Consider the following 17,404-nt stretch of genomic DNA (forward strand, 5'->3'; position numbering starts at 1 on the left):
AAATAAATCTTTTTATTTTAGAATTGCTTTAGAATTACAGGAAAGTGCTAAAGCTAATACAGCAAGTTCCATATATTCCACACCTAGTCTCTCAAGTAATAACAGCTTACGTTGATGTTTACGTTAGTCACAATGAACTGATATTGACTTATTATTATGAAGTTAAATGCATACTTTGTTCAGACCTCCCTATTTAAAAAAAAATTAATGTTTTTATTTATTTTTGACACAGAGAGAGAGAGACAGAGCATGAGTCGGGGAGGGGCAGAGAAAGAGAGAGACACAGAATTTAAAGCAGGCTCCAGGCTCCAGGCTCCAAGCTGTCAGCACAGAGCCAGTCGCGGGGCTCAAACTCACGGACTGCGAGATCATGACCTGAGCCGAAGTTGGATGCTCAACCGTCTGAGCCACCCAGGGGCCCCGAGACCTCGCTATTTTTACCTAATGTTCCTCTAATGTTCCAGGATCCCATTCAGGATATCACAATATATTTAACTGTCATGTCTTCTTAGGCTACTCCGGGCTGTGACAGTTTCTCAGAATTTTGTTATTTGTGATAGCCTTGAAAGTTTTGAGGAGTTCTGATCAGGAATTCTGTAGAATGTTCTCAATTTGGATTTGCCTGACACTTTTCTCAGGATTAGACTGGGATTATAGGCTTTAAGGAGAAAGACCACAATGGTAAATTTCTGTATCAAGAATACATACAATCAACCTGATTTATCATTATCGATGTGACTTGATCACTTGGCTGAAGTAGTGTTTGTCAGGATTGTCCATTGTAAAGTACTTCCTTTCCCCCCTGTCTAAACTGTGCCCTGGGGCTCTGGTGGCTTAGTCGGTGAAGCGTCGGACTCTTGGTTTCAGCTCAGGTTACCGTCTCACGGTTCATGAGTTCGCGCCCGGATGGGGCTCCTCACTGACAGTGCAAATCCTGCTTAGGATTCTCTCTCTCCCTCTCTCTCTGCCTTTCCTGCTTTCTCTGTCTCTCTGTCTCTCTCTCTCTCTCAAAATAAATAAATAAACTTAAAATAAATAAACTGCTCTTTGAAAGGAAGTCATTAGGGGTAGTCTATGCTTAAGAGGAAGCGATCCTCCCCTCTTTTAAGGGAAAAGCATGTACATATGTTATTTGGAATCCTTCTGCATTGGAGATTTGTCTATTCTCCCCTACTTATTATTCATACGATGACTTGTTTATGTCAGCATGGACACACGCCTGTGCATTTTATACTTTGGGATATAATCTAATGTAATTTATTTTGCTGTTTGAATTGCTCTAGTGTCGGGCATGAAGATCTCTCTCAGTCGGTTTTGTGTCTCGTTGACATATCCTTGCAGTTGTTTAGTTTACTCTTGTTTTTGAGCACTTCTTACTTTCTGGAAAGAGAAGATGTTCCAATTTCGTCTTGCATGTTACCTGTGGGAATACACATCTATATTCTACCTAAGCATGGTGCATTTTAACCTTGCACATTCATTGGGCATTTGGTCTGAGTAAGGTGTTGTTTAGGTAGGACCCATCCAGGAATTTTTAAAAAAAAAATTTTAACCTTTATTTATTATTGAGAAATAGAGAGATACAGAGCACGAGCAGGGGAGGGGCAGAGAGAGGAGGAGACACAGAATCTGAGGCAGGCTCCAGGCTCTGAGCTGTCAGCACACAGCCTGACGCAGGGCTTGAACTCACGAGCTGTGAGATCATGACCCCAGCCAAAGTCAGAGGCTTAACCAATTGAGCCACCAGGAGCCCTGTTTATTGGTTTTTGATGCTTGATGCGATATCATGTTTGACATATTGAATAGGAACCTTTGTTAAAAAGCAGGGAAATCTCTTGAGGACATAGGAAACCACGCAATGCATATATAGAAATTATACAATGGCAACATCATCCTGGACTGTATTAACAGGAAATTAAATATTTGTTATCTGAAAAATTATATTCCTTTCATATTCTGCCTTCCAAGATACCCTGGGTAGAGTATTCCTTCTTATTTTACTTGGTGGGTGAGGGGGGAAGAAACTGAGACTAATGTATGTGTGTGTGTGTGTGTGTGTGTGTGTGTGTGTGTTTTAAAGTGTTTAAAAATATTAAAAATTATATATGTATGTATGTATGTATGTGATTTAAAAAGTGGGGCTTGGGGCTCCTGGGTGACTAAATTGGTTGGGCATCTGACTTTGGCTCAGGTGATGATCTCGCGGTTCATGAGCTTCAGTCCCACATCCAGCTAGCTGTTGTCAGCACAGAGCCTGCTTTGGATCCTTTGTCTGCTCTCTCTTTGCCCCTCTCCCCATCTCTCTCTGTCTCTCCCAAAGTAAATGAATAAACATTAAAACCTTTTAAAAAAATGTGGCCCAGAACAAAGCTCAATAATATTTATAAAAACACAAAAATATGCAACACACAGAAAGCTAAATAATAATATCTGGCATCCAAGAACAAATTACCAGACATGCAAAGAAACAGGAAAATATGACCTATAATAAAGGAGAAAAATAAGTCAATCCAAACTCACCCAGAAAAGGTAGAATAATTAGACACGAACGTTAAAGCAGTTAGTATACCTGTATTCCATATGGTCAAGAAGCTAGAGGAAAGATTGCTCTTGTTAAATAGAGACATGGGAGATATAAAAAAACCCAAATGAAATTTACAGAGATGAAAACTATAATGACTGAGGTAGAAAATACAGTGAATGCCATTAGCAGAACATTGGACACTGTAGAAATAAAACAGTAATAAACTGTAAGACATAGCAATAGAAACTATCCAGAATGAAACAGAGAGAAAACACACTAAATAAGATGAACAAGCAAGATGATGTCTGAGTTCTTTCCCAGCTTTACAAATTCTGAAACATAGACAGAGTTACGAGAGAAGACAGAATTTCACCCTGCCATATTTGGCTGTAACTGACTCTAATTCTTGCCACTTTTGTGATTTACGAAAATCATGGGCCATCCTGCTCTTTCTACGAATTCCCTGGGGATTGTTATTCTGTTTACTGCTTCGGCTGCCACCAGTTTGCTCAACATCCGCCCAGAAGCTATACACAGCCCGTCACTACTTTCCAAAATGAATTAATAATATTCCTGTGAAGAATGGTCCAATGGTGAGTCATTTAATAGTATATACATCACATCTCTTTCTCAAACCAGATCCTTGGCACCCATTTACTCATTCTGTTCTTATTTGGATGGATGGAGAACTCCAATATCTTATTTTTTCTTGAAAAGAAATTTAACCCTCTCCAAATCTTAAGTAAACTCATCTTAGAAGGCAGTTGGATGGGCTAGAAATAGTAATTTGGTTTTTTTTTTCCTGATGTATTTGTGTGGCCTCAGAGAACAATAACATTTCTATTCTTTTGTTACTTGTGATATTTTATCCATGGAGAAACATGTAAATATAGTATGTTAGAGTTAAGTCAGCATTGTTTAATTCACTAAATATGGACTTGTGCACCAACTGAATAACAAAATGTAATGATAAAAATAAATGTAATAATGTAAATAACACTATTTACAATGAAACCAAATTAATTGTGTTCCGGGTATCTGATGGCAGGGATCTAACCATAGAGAATAATAACCCAGAATATTTTCTATCCAGGAATACAACAACACGGTTCAATTGTTGGTTATTGATAAATTTGAAGGATAAATCCACCCGATGGCATTAATCATGGAGACACTGGAACTTTTGCATGTATTTTGGAACTTAATTGGTTTGAGGCTCACATATCATTAGAGAACATCACTTTCCAGGATTAGAAAAGATATGTTTCCTGTGGTACCCTTTTGCTAGATTAAATCGTCAATTGTCTTATCTTAAAAAAATTTTTCCCGAACGTTAATGTAAGAAGGACAGAGTTATGTTGTTAGTTACAACAGACACTTCCCGATCCAGTAAAGAGAATGACTCACTTCATTTTAAGTTTATCAAAAGATCATAAAATGTGATTATAGTGCTACCGATATTATAGGGATTCCATATAAATGTCACTTTTGAATATGAGTACACGGAAGAAGATGTGTACTCGAAGCCATTGTGGAAGTTTTTTGATGTTGCAAACAGGGAGAACACTTGTTTAATTCCTAAATTCACATAAATGAGCCGTGAGTTTACTTTTTAACATTTTTAAATGTGTTTTTATTTTTGAGAGAGTGCACGCACAAGCAGGGGAGGGGCAGAGAGAGACAGAGAGAGACAGAGAGAGAGACAGAATGTGAAGCAGGCTCCAGGCTCTGAGCTGTCAGCACAGAGCCTGATGAAGGGCTCAAACTCACAAGCCCCAAGATCATGACCTGAGCAAAAGCCAGACACTTAACTGACTGAGCCACCCAGGCACCCTGCCATGAGAGGTTTTTAGAGAATCTGGATTGTTCAGCTATTTGTGTATTCTTTTTTCCAATTGTTATTTATTTTTAATTTTTTAAAAAATTTATATCCAAATTAGTTAGCATCTAGTGCAACAACGATTTCAGGAGTAGATTCCTTAGTGCCCCTTCCCCATTTGGCCCATCCCCCCTCCCACAACCCCTCCAGGAACCCTCAGTTTGTTCTCCACATTTGAGTCTCTTATGTTTTGTCCCCTTCCCTGTTTTTATATTATTCTTGTATGTGTATTCTTAACCGAGGAGTGCCCCCTCTCTTGGGGAAGGTTTGCCTCTTTCACAAGCTGCAGTTTAAAAAGCAGTGTGCTTTGGGGACGCCTGAGTGGCTCCGTCGGTTAAGTGTCCGACTTCGGCTCAAGTCATGATCTAATGATTCCTGGGTTTGAGCCCTGCGTCGGGTTCTGTGCTGACAGCTCAAGAGCCTGGAACCTGCTTCGGATTCTGTCTTTCTCTCTGTACCTCCCCTGCTCACACTCTGTCTCTCTCTCTCAAAAATAAATAAAGCTTTCAAAATTAAAAAAATAAATAAATAAATAAAAAGCAGGGTGTTAGCAACGTACAAGCTGAAGCTGGCTCAGTCAAATGCACCTTGACCATGATTGCTGTGCCTCATGTCTCAGAGTGTCCACAAACCTATTTCACTCACGCTGTGCTAGGTAGGCAATGGTCAGGGCCCTTCACATACATTTTATTTTCATTAAATCCTGAAATATACGAGTGAGATAGCATAAAATGAATGCACCCATTTGTGTGTGAGGAAAGAAAAGCTCAGAAAAGTTACACGTGAGGCTATTGGAACTAGATACTGCCAGATTCATGAGTTCTGGTTATTCGCTCTGACTCTGTATGCTAGCTCTTACTGCTTCACCATTCAAAAAGATAATCCTCATAGTTTTGAGAATTAGGGGCGAGGACACAATTCTACAAATCTGTTATTTTCCCACCTTAGTATGTACCACCAAAACCATACGTCCGGAGACAAAACGATATAAGTAGTCTCCCTAAATGAAACTCCCCAAGGAACTTGTAAAGTCCGTTTACCCAAATGATGTGGTCGAGATTGAGCTATATAGTTCAGTAACATTACTAAGCTAAAACGTTTTTCTTTTTGGCAGTCTAGTCTGGGAATTTCCACATTCTTGCCATATAGAAAGACATTCTGAGCCCAAATAATTGGACAAAGAAATGGAAAATTTGGAAAACAATTCAATCATAAATTCGATTTTCTTTCCTAATTAAGTCATCATAAAATATAAATTATTTCAAAAGGGTTTATATGTGGAAGACACTCATGGAAAAATACTAATATGGAAACAGGTTATAAATGTAAATGCTCCTTTTACATGTGGAATAATACGCTGAAATTCACTTACATAAGCATCCAAGGATATATGAGCTCTCTATTTAAGTAGCATCTATCAAAATATAGGTGTGCTAACACCTTCAGTTTCACGATAATATAAGATGGAATGTACAAGATACAGTCTCATTTATTGGGTGCGGATCTTCGCAAAGATTGTCAAAGCTTTCCAGGTCACTACTCCTCACTGGGGAAGATACACTTGAATATGACATCACATTTCCAGAAGATGAATTAGATTTTAAGTTTAGGTAGTATCTCCAAAGAAGGTGAAATAAAGTTCAATTCCCAAATTGGGAATTTTCAAGATTTATCACTTCTAAAAATATATTAATATTGTTGAGCATTTACATACATATATTTTAGTTTTATGAAAAAAAAAGAGCCATGAATGAATACTCCCCCACACCCCACTTTGAGAGTTGTTTAACAGAAACTTCAAGGACTTATCAAGACTTATAAACAAACATGATTCCTAAACAAGCAGTTGACTCCCTGGGAGAGAGATTGAGCCAGGGAGATAAGATTGAGTTTGGAATGATAGTTATCTGAAGGCTGGGATTCAGATAATATATACTTTATAGTTTAATAGGAGGGCTGCTTGGAAAACAACGAAAACATATTCTGATGAGATACCATAGAAATGGTTCCGAAACATGAGCAGGAGGATAGGCTAAGAGGGAACCAACACCTAACAGCCGAGATGTATAAACTGTAGGTCCAGAAAGGAACAATCATACCAACAACTGGCTGTTCCAGAAACTAAGCTTCTCATTCTCTTGGGAAGTCCTGTCAAGTTTCTATGACTCCACCCAGAGATCAAGGCTCCACTGAGGTAAGCGTGGACATGCTCTCTCGTCTTCTAGAAGCAGCCTGGGTGGCAACACACTCCATGACAAATTGCCACAAGCCCTGCAGCCAACCCATGAGCGGCCAACTGACCGGTGGTGAGAACAGTGCCTGGAGCTCTTCTGGCTGCTTTTTGTTTCTAAAGTGTTCAGATCCGATCGAGGAACTAGTTGTCTTCCAATCACATGCCGTGATTCCAGTTCTTGCCATCTAGCATCCTGCAGATACCCTTTGAGCTCTCATCTTCCAAGTTACCAGTCCTATGACCATCAACCCTGGAGCTACCTGATCGATGACCATCAACCCTTGAGCTACCTGACCTACGGTCATCAACCCCTGAGCTAGCTGACCTATAGCCGTCCACTCCTGAGCTACCTTTCCTATAATCGTCAACCCTTGAACTACCTGTCTTATCGATGCCAACCTCTTAGCTACATGTCCAACTGCTATAGACCCATAAACTATATATACAGCAAATTTCAACCATACTCTTCTTCCTTGAGGGACTGGCAGTATCCTTATTAAATGTCATCAGGAATAGATGGAAACAACCTCCTGCTTGCTGTCTTTGAGAGATTATTTAGCTTCACATCAATGGGTTATGGATCTCTTTTAATTCTATACTAAATGTCTTTTTTTTAATTCACAATATTTCTTTTATTATGGGAGCCAAATGCATAGATGTTCACTGAAGCACAATGGATATTTTATAGCTCTCATATAAGACCAGAATTTTATTTTTAATTTTTTTTATTGTTTTTAACGTTTATTTATTTTTGAGACAGAGAGACAGAGCATGAACGGGGGAGGGTCAGAGAGAGGGAGACACAGAATCCGAAACAGGCTCCAGGCTCTGAGCTGTCAGCACAGAGCCCGACGCGGGGCTCGAACTCACGGACCGCGAGATCATGACCTGAGCTGAAGTCAGCCGCTTAACCAACTGAGCCACCCAGGCGCCCCCAGAATTTTATTTAAAAATTTTTTTTAAATATAATTTATTGTCAAATTGGTTAACATACAGTGTGTAAAGTGTGCTCTTGATTTTTGGGGTAGATTCCTGTGGTTCATCTCTTACATACAACACCCAGTGCTATACTAAGTCTCTTTAATAAGGTATTTCTTTGCTTTGGGAGTTATCACTTACTTTTATGAAAAAGAAGCTTGATCTTTTCCACCTAGATGAAATTCCTTGTCTCTATTTTCTTCCTAATTAAAGTACAGCTTGGCATACAAATCATACTTTCCATGTGTCATCATTTATGTGCACCTTATTTTAGGTCTAGTTATTTCCTTGGGTTATGTCACCTGCTTTAGGCAGTGATGATGATTTTTGTATTCCGGATTAATGATGGAGAGTATGAAAAGTGTCCAGAGTCTAAGAAAATGATTCATTAAAGTGACCTTGAGAAAATATTAAAGCATATGGACCAGTATGACCTGGTGACTACCAAAGTATTTGTGTAATATATGGCTGTATTTGGAATTGGCTTTAGGATCCTTCAGGTGATAGTAAATTTAGTCTTGGAGGGACGCTACTGGTTAGAAGAGCTTCAGTGTTGTAATAAATAAGGCCTCAAATACATAATGATTTAAACACATCCTTGTTTTTCTAATAATATTGAGCAAGGGAAGAGGTCAGCAGAGAACTCCTTTTCCATGTAGTCTTTAGAGTTAGCTGACAGACTGGACTCGAAGATGTAACCACAAAGATGGTCCTAGGAATTATATTCCACTTTAGCTGAGTATGGAATTCAGTCCCTTGGTCTTATATAACCCCAGGAAATGCTGTTACATAAAAATATAATCATGTATTCATAAAGAAAAAGGGTCCATATAATTGGTAGAGCATCTAATATTTCCTGGAACAGGGACTAATTTGAGATAGATTTGGGTAGAAAAAGAAAATTCCCACCTACTGCCACATTATATCTAAAGTTCCAACCGTGAGGGCACCTGGGTGGCTCAGTCGGTTAAGCGTCGGCTTTGGCTCGGGTCACCATCTCGAGGTTTGTGAGCTCGAGCCCCACGTCGGGCTCTGTGCTGACAGCTCAGAGCCTGGAGCCTGCTTCGGATTCTGTGTCTCTCTCTCTTACTCTCTGCCCTTCCCCCCACTCACACTGTCTCTCTCTGCTTCAAAAGAAACATTAAAAACATGTTTTCATAAAAAAATAAAGTTCTGACTGTGGAAAAAAAATGGTTTGTAGAATTCAGATATTTGATGCTCCCGTTTCAGTGTGCCAAATCCTGTTGTGTTCAGTATTATTTTCAACTTGCACTGTAACTACAGGAATACTGTCTAGTTTCCTAAAATTACTGTGGAATTTAAAATTCCAGTTTCTTGGTTGCTCATCTCAACTTAAAGCTCTCATATCTCACTAATATGACCCTTTGCTAAATCAATTTGTAGTCCGTAATCAGGCATTATGGCTTGATTTTAATCAGCCCTGATATAGTGTGCACTATTCATGGGGGGCACAGAGAATGTCAGTCATTTCTTTATATTACCACGTTAATCCTCATCACCACTCTCTTGTGTCAAAACTGACTGTTTTTATAAGCAAGAAGACTTAGGTTCAGAGAAAGTTGCCTAAGTGTATATATATAGATAGATAGATGTGTGTGTGTGTGTGTATGTGTGTGTGTGTGTGTGTGTGTGTGTGTGTAGTTTCAAGGAACAGTTGAAATTCAAATCCACATCTGTCTGTTGTAGAACTTATGTCTTGTTTTGCAATCGTTTGAGTTTCAAATGTTCCAGTTTTCCTGTACCTTATTTTATGTCTGGTTATTCCCTTGGGTTATGTCAAATGCCTTATGCAATGTTGATGATTTATAGAAAAATTATAGAAGGAAGGAAAATTATAGACAAAATATAATTTATTCCACATTTCTGTTGCCAGACATTTTATAAATATTAACCTTAATCTTTGTCACAAATTGAGAAGTCTTACCTTTGCCTTACTGATGAAGAAACAGGCTCAGTAAGATTAAAGCTCTAGCCTAAGATCTCATTACTAATAAGTGAGAGAGTCCAAATTTGAATTCAAAACAGTATTTTTCTTCCTACATGTAGCTGAATGCTAACATTACTCTGTTGATGGTTTGATATATCATTGAATTTTGATTTTGTTGGTGGTTCCCAAAGAGAAAAAAAAAGAAGACAAATCAAATAGCAACAGTGCTGAGAATTGAAATTCAATAGAATTGAATGGCTGAGTCTATAGGAATGATAAATTTGCTTTGTAAACATAGGAAATATGTCACTAATTCTATCAACTATCCATTTTGAAATGATTCTTTCCATTCCTACTTACAAAATATAAGCTGGTATGGGAAAATGTGATTAGCTAATAAATATAAAAAGCATATTTCGGCTGTGAAATACCTTTCAATTTACTGGAAGCCTCTGTCTTGGAATGCTGTAGTCAACCCCAAGAACATTCAGACCACTTTGCTATGTCCATACTTAACAGTATCTGAATCAATTACTCATATAATTTTTTTCAATTCTATAGGTGCATAAAGTAAATTACGGAAATTTTTTAAAGAAGAGATGACTTTCTCCATTCATTGCTATATTCAAAACATATCTATTAGATAAAACTATGAGACGTGCACTGTTCTATTTTTGTAATACACCAGTGAACAAATAGGACTGATTCCTGTTCTCACGGACCTTGACATCTAGTAAAGTTGATGATCAAAGAACTTATAAATAAGTAATTGAATATATAATTAGAACTCACAATAGTTATTATGAAAGAAAGTAATTAAGTTCAGCCATAGAGAATATAAAAGTTGGATAGAGGGGTTGCAAGTGAGATTGGATGGGCTGTGGGATCCTCTCTGAGTAGTGAAGTCCTAAGACCCGGACGATGAAAAGAAAGCAGCTGTACAAAGAGCGAAGGAAACACAGCTCAGAAATAGGAAACGACGTGTGCCGGGACCAATGGTCACAAGCGTTTGGTAAGCTTGGTAAGAAAGTGACAGGAGATCAGTGTGGCGAGTGTGTTGAGGAACGAGAGGAAAGAAGAATGAAATGAGCTTCTGGAGGCAGACAAGGTCCTGGAATGCGTGTCTTTCATTTTATTCTCAGACATGGAAAGATTGCTAAAATTTTAAATCAGAGAATGACACTGGTTCTAAATATATTATTCTGGACTTCCAATTTCTAGTCTGGCATAGAACGAGCTTGGAAGCTGTTGTTGTGGAGCAATTATAAAAAAGTGTAACATTCGTGTAAGGTGAATGCCAGGAAAAGAAAGAGAGAAAGGAATAGAAGAAATATGTGAAGCAAGAAGGACTGAGAATTCTCCCAAAATTAATGATAAACACGAAAGCACAGATAAAGGAAGCTCAGAGAACACAGTGCAGATAAATGTCAAAATATCTACAATTTAGGCATATAGTACTCAACCTGCCAAAATCAAAGGAAAATCTTAAAAGAAGCTAGAGGAAAGAAAAAGGAGCAAGAATGAGAATTACTTCAGACATGTTTTCAGATACTATGCAAGAGGGAAAAAAGTGGAGTAGGGGCGCCTGGTGGCTAGGTCGGTTAAGTGTACAACTCCTGATTTCGGCTCAGGTCATGATCTCATGGTTCATGAGATCAAGCCCCGCATTGGGCTCTGTGCTGACAGCATGGAACTTGCTTGAGGTTCTCTCTCTCCCTCTCTCTCTGCCCCTCACCTGGTCATGTTCTATTTCTCTCTCAAAATAAATAAACTTAAAAAAAGAAAAGAAAAGGAAAAGATGGAATGCAATATTTAAGGAGCTGAAAGAAACAGTGCACCAACCTAGAATTCTGGATGTAGCAAGAGTATCTTTCAAACTGAAGGAGAAAGAGAGATTTTGTCAGACAAAAATTGATGAAATTTATCATAAGCAGGATTCCCTTGCAAGAAATAAAAGAAATCCTTCACAATGAAGGAAGATTATATAGGTCAGATATATAGATCTACATAAAGAGAGGGAGAGTCTTAAGGAATGAATGAATGAATGAATGAATAACTATCACTCTGCCCAAGTGTAAGGAACAAGTTAGAAGGATGAGGGGTGGAAGCAGGTAAGGCAGTTGTAGAGTTGCAAGAATAATGACAGCTTAGAGAAACTGAAATGCAGAAGCATAAGCGGATCGAAGCAGACACAGTTGAGTTATACCTAGAAGAAAAAATCTCAGCACTTGCTTGTTGTTGGTAAATCGTAAGGGAAAGGAAAGAATCAAGGCTGATATGGGGATCTTTGGCTTAAGACACCAGGTAACTAATTTTTCAATTACTAAGATGGGAAAGTATATGAGAGGAAATTTTGAGGAATGAAATCACGGTCTCCACTGTGGGTTCTAAATCTGGCTGACAAAGAAAAGTCATCAAAGGGAGGATGTCAAATGAGCATCTGGTATTAACCACAAATCTTAATATAAAAAATAAGTGATTTATTCAGCATTCAGAAGTGTTTATTGACCCTCTACTGTGTCCAAGAAACTGGCAACTGGTGATGTTGATAAAAATAAGACATAGTTTCAGGGTGCCTGGGTGGCTCAGTCAGTTAAGTGTCCCACTCTTGATTTGGGCTCAGGTCATGATCTCATGGTTCATGACATCAAGCCCCATGTCAGGCTCTGTGCACTGAGAGTGTGGAGCCTGCATGGGATTCTGTTTCTCTCTCTTTCTGCCCCTCCCGTGCACACTTTCTTTCTCTCTCTCTCAAAATAAATAAGCATTAAAAAAAATACTCTGACCCTGACCTCAAGCAAGTCAAAGTTTTACAGGATAGAGAGGCTTTAAGCAAATAGATACAATATCATAAGTGCAGTAATTATTTTGCAAATTAAGTTCCATAGAGGAAGGAAAAAGAAAGCAAAATGAAGAAAATGACCTTAGGGAGCATTCATTTCCAGATATGACTCATAGTTCGTATTATTTGCCTACTGTATACATGAGAATTAGAATTGTTAGATTATTTCATTAAAATGTGGCAATGATGTCCTGGATACAGCTACTAAATCCTTGAGCCCGGATTGTTTGTTCTGGGCCAAGTTGATGTACATATGACATGAACAAAGAAATTGAAAATTTCCATGTTGGGGTCATATGAAGAAAGTCACAGTATTTCTAAGAATCAGCCATGGTTGAAAAAGCAGACTCTTTCCCTATCTGCACACAACCAGGACAATTAGGCCAATATGAAAATGACTTCCAAGTCTTATGTTAACATGGGGGAAATCAAATGGAATGTTTAAGACATCATGCCTGGAAGTGAATAAAGAGAGGCAGAAATACTGTGCGATGGTGATTCCGGATCTGCTGTAAAAATGCACTATTGGGTCACCTGGGTGGCTCAGTCAGTTAAGTGTCCGACTTCGGCTCAGGTCATGATCTTGCAGTTTGTGAGTTCAAGCCCCATGTTGGGCTCTGTGCTGACAACTCAGAGCCTGGAACCTGCTTTGGATTCTGTGCCTCCCTCTCTCTCTGCCCCTGCCATGTTTGTGCTCTCTCTCTCTCAAAAATAAGAATAAACATTAAAAAAAAAAAAAAAAAAAAAAAAAGAATGCACTATCATTCCCAGGAGGCACAATAAAGAAGAGTGTTCCAGAGAGGAAAAGCGTGTGCAAGTCTCGGGGATTCAAAAAGCAGAGTTTAGGGTATTTTGAATATTTACATAAAATCAAAATATGGGGGTTCTGGAATAGAATAATGAACTCTAATGAAACCCTAATGAACATAGTTCACTCTAATGACATCCAAAGTAAATATGGAGAATGTATTAGACTTACGGACTCTAAATAAAAATTAATTAATTAATTGAAAGTGTTAATTAACTATTATGTGAGAATGAAAATATCACAAATTCTCAGATGTGATTTTAATTATGTTGGTTACTTCATCATATCTCCAAGCAATCATCGCTAACAAATATAGAATTTTTCAGTTTTTTTTTCCATTTCAGGCTCTCGAAACCACATAGAAATGTAACAAACATAGCAAAGGCCTCTGTAGACATTGACAGGAATTACAAATAATAAATTAGGACAAATGTCTGCTAGGTGTATTATACTCTCCTGCATTTGTCATAAAGGTGTGATAACTAGTTGGTGACACCGGGCTTCCCTCAGGTACATGTCCTGCATCTAACTTACATTTTAATTACTGACGATGATTAATGATGGGATCGCATTCAGTCTGATAACTGTAACCTCAACAGTGTCCCAGTTATCAAACACATTTCAATAGCAGCTCTATGAAGACCAAGTCTATTTTTACTGTGGACTAAAAAGAAAGATTTTAGTTACCTTTTTGAAACCCACATGCTGAGGAAGAGATATTATAGAATAGGGGGTTATCACTTGTTTTTGAACTTGGCAAGGAATAGAAGAAGTAAAGAGAATATTGAATTAAACCGTGAAGAACTTAGGTGTGATGCACACACACACACACACACACACACACACAAATTTTGTTGGTTGGGAGGTATCAGGGTGAGAGGAGAAACCTTTTTGGGGAGCAAATAAGAGTTTAAGAGATTTCATTTATCTGTAAGGGTTTAAAGCTCTTAGAGGAGATAAGCAATTTATCAAATAGAGTTCTCAGACTCTCAACCCTTGATGACTTCAATATTCTCTGTTATTGTCTACCAGGAACAGGCCTCACGCTGATGGGAAGTCATCTGAGACTTTCTTTGTGGAAGAATGTGGTAAACCGACTTGGACCACATGAGAGGTCAAATATTTCTTCTTCCACTACCTGAAACAAAAAAGGTTGAAATTCAGGGGAGTGACCGTAGCATTTCATTGGCACCAAATGTCGTGTCTTCTGTGATGTTTTTAAAAAATAAAATATTTAGAAAATGTATATCCCAAAGGTGGTCATCCCACCCCCTCCCCCTGTGCATGCTTGCACGGGCATATGAAATCTCTTTACTTTTACTTGGAAAGCTCTACAAGCATTCTAAAATATATTTCCTCAGGGAAAAAAAATCATCAGTCCTCTAGACTCTTCAATAGATAATACAGGGACAATGGGCATTGGTGGGAAAAAAGGGTTGTGCAGAGTGGAAGTGACGTCATGACCACTGATGTCACCATGCCTCACTCAGGCCATGTTCCCCAAAGGAATGGGGATGATAGTGTGATAGGAAAGCATCTACCAAAAGGATCATCGAGTTACTGCTTGGAATGTTTATCTTTCTACACTTATTCTCAACTACACCATCTTTGACCTCCTGAGTAGCAGCTTGAAAGAAGATATTTCTGGTTCTGAATGACCACTGACCCAAGGAAAAAGATAGCTATAGGGATTAACTCACATTTAGGGGAGTTAGTCCAAAATAAGGCCCAGAGTTTGTTCCTTACATGGTGCCCAAGTAAGAACTATTCAAACATCTTTCTTCATGTGACATTAAAATATTTCTTAACCTTCATTCGTTTTACATCTATGAAGACTGAGGTGTCTTAGTAAATTTTCTCAGGTGAAGATGTGCATTAATTCTGGAATGCAGGCACACAAGCTGATGACTTTTTATATAGTGTTTATCTTCTTAGTTGAAGGTCACCAACAGACCTGGATGACATTGTTACTAGTAAAAGTAAGTATGTCATCAGTGTTACCATGGATAAATATTACACACATTCCCTCCAGGTTTTGGAAATCAAACCCAGCTTTAAACATGAAGAATATCAAGTTGTCAGGGTGGAGCTCTTTCAAATGTACTCTAAGATGCTTCCCTAAAACTGGTTGTCAGGACAAATACACAGAGAACAATACCACATAATTAAATTCTCAGCTGAGTGTTAAAAATAGGGAATACTATGAGGTTTTTCATATGCAATATCCAATAAGTTTTGATATGTAGGGTCTATTTCAGTACATTACATAATTCCTCCAAATGTCGTAACATTAGGTCTCTTCTTCAAAGATGGAGACTATATGCCTTCCTAACCATGTTTTTTCTCGTGGGTAATGACCGGGGTAAACATCCATTCAACTGGACTCCTTGTAATCAAGCATTATTGAGGAGTGGGAACAGAAGCAAAACAGGTCAAGTACACAGGTGATTGTATCATACATTCTCAAGCCTGATAACAGGAGAAAGATTAGGAATGGGAGATATATAGGACAGGCAAACTGGATTTATTTTATGGAGGAGTGGGAAGTCATCGTCACAGGCAGCACAACAATGAACTAATGAGTTGTTATGATGCTAACTGATCTAAAATATGAGTAGGAGGAGAGTCTTGGCATGTACCACCAAGGTATATAAGCAAAGCGGTCTAGTTTCATGCAGACCTAGACAAGGTACTCTTCACTGCTTGTCTGGACTCTTTACTTCAGATTCACCATGCCATCCAACATTCGCTCTTCTGGAAACTGCGGTTCCCCCTATCTTGGGAGTCACTGCCATGTTCCTGTCACCTCATCCACTACTCTCTATGCTGCTGGTATGAACTGTGGTGATGCTCTCTCCTTGCCCAGCCAAAACAGAACATGGCTACTGGACAACTTCTCAGAGACACGTTGTCAACCTTCCAGCTACCAACCATCCAGCTGTGTGCCCAGAGACTATAAAATTTCTTGCTACCCCTCTGCTACGTACTGTACCTTCAGGTCCTGCAGAGGAACCGGTTTTTTTCCCATCAGCTCTTATCTTTCCAGTTCCTGTCAACCGTCAATGCATAATAGACCTCAGAACTGTTTGTCTAGGCATTCCCGCCCCCAGAACCACCTCTCTTATGGCTATCAGCCACAGAACTTCATCTCCTGTGGATATCGACCCCTGAATTTTGTTTCTGGCACCTGTAATCCTGTGAGATATCTCTCCTATGGCTGTCAACCTTTCAGTTATGCGTCCAGCAGCTTCAGACCCCTGAACTACGTGTCTAATAGATTTCAACCTGTTCGCTACATACAGAACAGTTTCCAACCAGCTTGTTCTTCCTTTGGGACTTGGCAATCTCCGTTTATTAGAAGATCATGCTGAATTGTCATTCTAGCATCTTGCTAGAGAGCTTTTACAAAGACGTATCATCTTCAGGTTGATAGATTGTTCTTAGGTTGATGGCCTTTGTGCTTTTAGTTTAGTTATTGTTTTAACCCGTACTCTTACTTGATGAAATTCTAAGTGATTTTAATTGTTTGTTTATTCACTAGAATACTCATGTTATCAGGCTTCTTGATTTCTATGCCATTAACATGTTCTTATGTAAAAAAAAAAGTTTTCATGGTTATCTCTAAATAAACTTGCTTCAAATAATTCAGAAAACAGTATTTTTTAATTCTTTATTATCCTTCGTGAAGCTAAAGCCTTTTAGTTTCACTAAACCAAGTATATTTAAAGAAAAAAAAGAGTGTCTAAAAAAAAAAGCAAGCAAGATAGATACTTTTGAGGTCATGAAGACTCTTTAGTCAGGACACACGGTGTTTTATCACAGTAACTAAGAACTTCAAAATTCCAGACACTTAAAACTCCAGTGGTTTATTTATCATTCATAAACACACTCATTGTTCCATATCCAAAATCGTTCTCATTCTGGGATCTGGGAGTAGAGAGCCTACACAATAGTAAATGTTGCCAGTAGAGTCAGGGATAACATAGAGAATCACCCCTGACTCTCTCTATATATCCTTTAATATATCACGGACAGAGTAAGTTACAGTGTTCGCGTTTGCCTTCTGGGATTAACCACCAAAGTGTTGCATAAATTTTAATTCTGAACGCTGGAGAACACCCTATTTTTCCCTCTTGAATTAAACCTGATAAGTCCTTCCACCAGACCCTCATGGATTTTTACACAGGGAACA

At 38.5% G+C, this 17,404-nt stretch overlaps 1 protein-coding gene across 1 annotated transcript; it reads left to right on the forward strand.

Moving 5' to 3' along the window:
* Window positions 1–15,944: 15,944 nt before the first annotated feature.
* On the forward strand, window positions 15,945–16,583 carry LOC125921511 (keratin-associated protein 26-1). Its single transcript, XM_049629153.1, has one exon. It carries the CDS (start codon window positions 15,945–15,947, stop codon window positions 16,581–16,583), a length of 639 nt encoding a protein of 212 aa, XP_049485110.1.
* The last annotated feature ends 821 nt before the right edge of the window (window positions 16,584–17,404 follow it).

The sequence above is a fragment of the Panthera uncia genome, chromosome C2, assembly GCF_023721935.1.
Source record: "Panthera uncia isolate 11264 chromosome C2, Puncia_PCG_1.0, whole genome shotgun sequence".
NCBI lineage: Eukaryota > Metazoa > Chordata > Mammalia > Carnivora > Felidae > Panthera > Panthera uncia.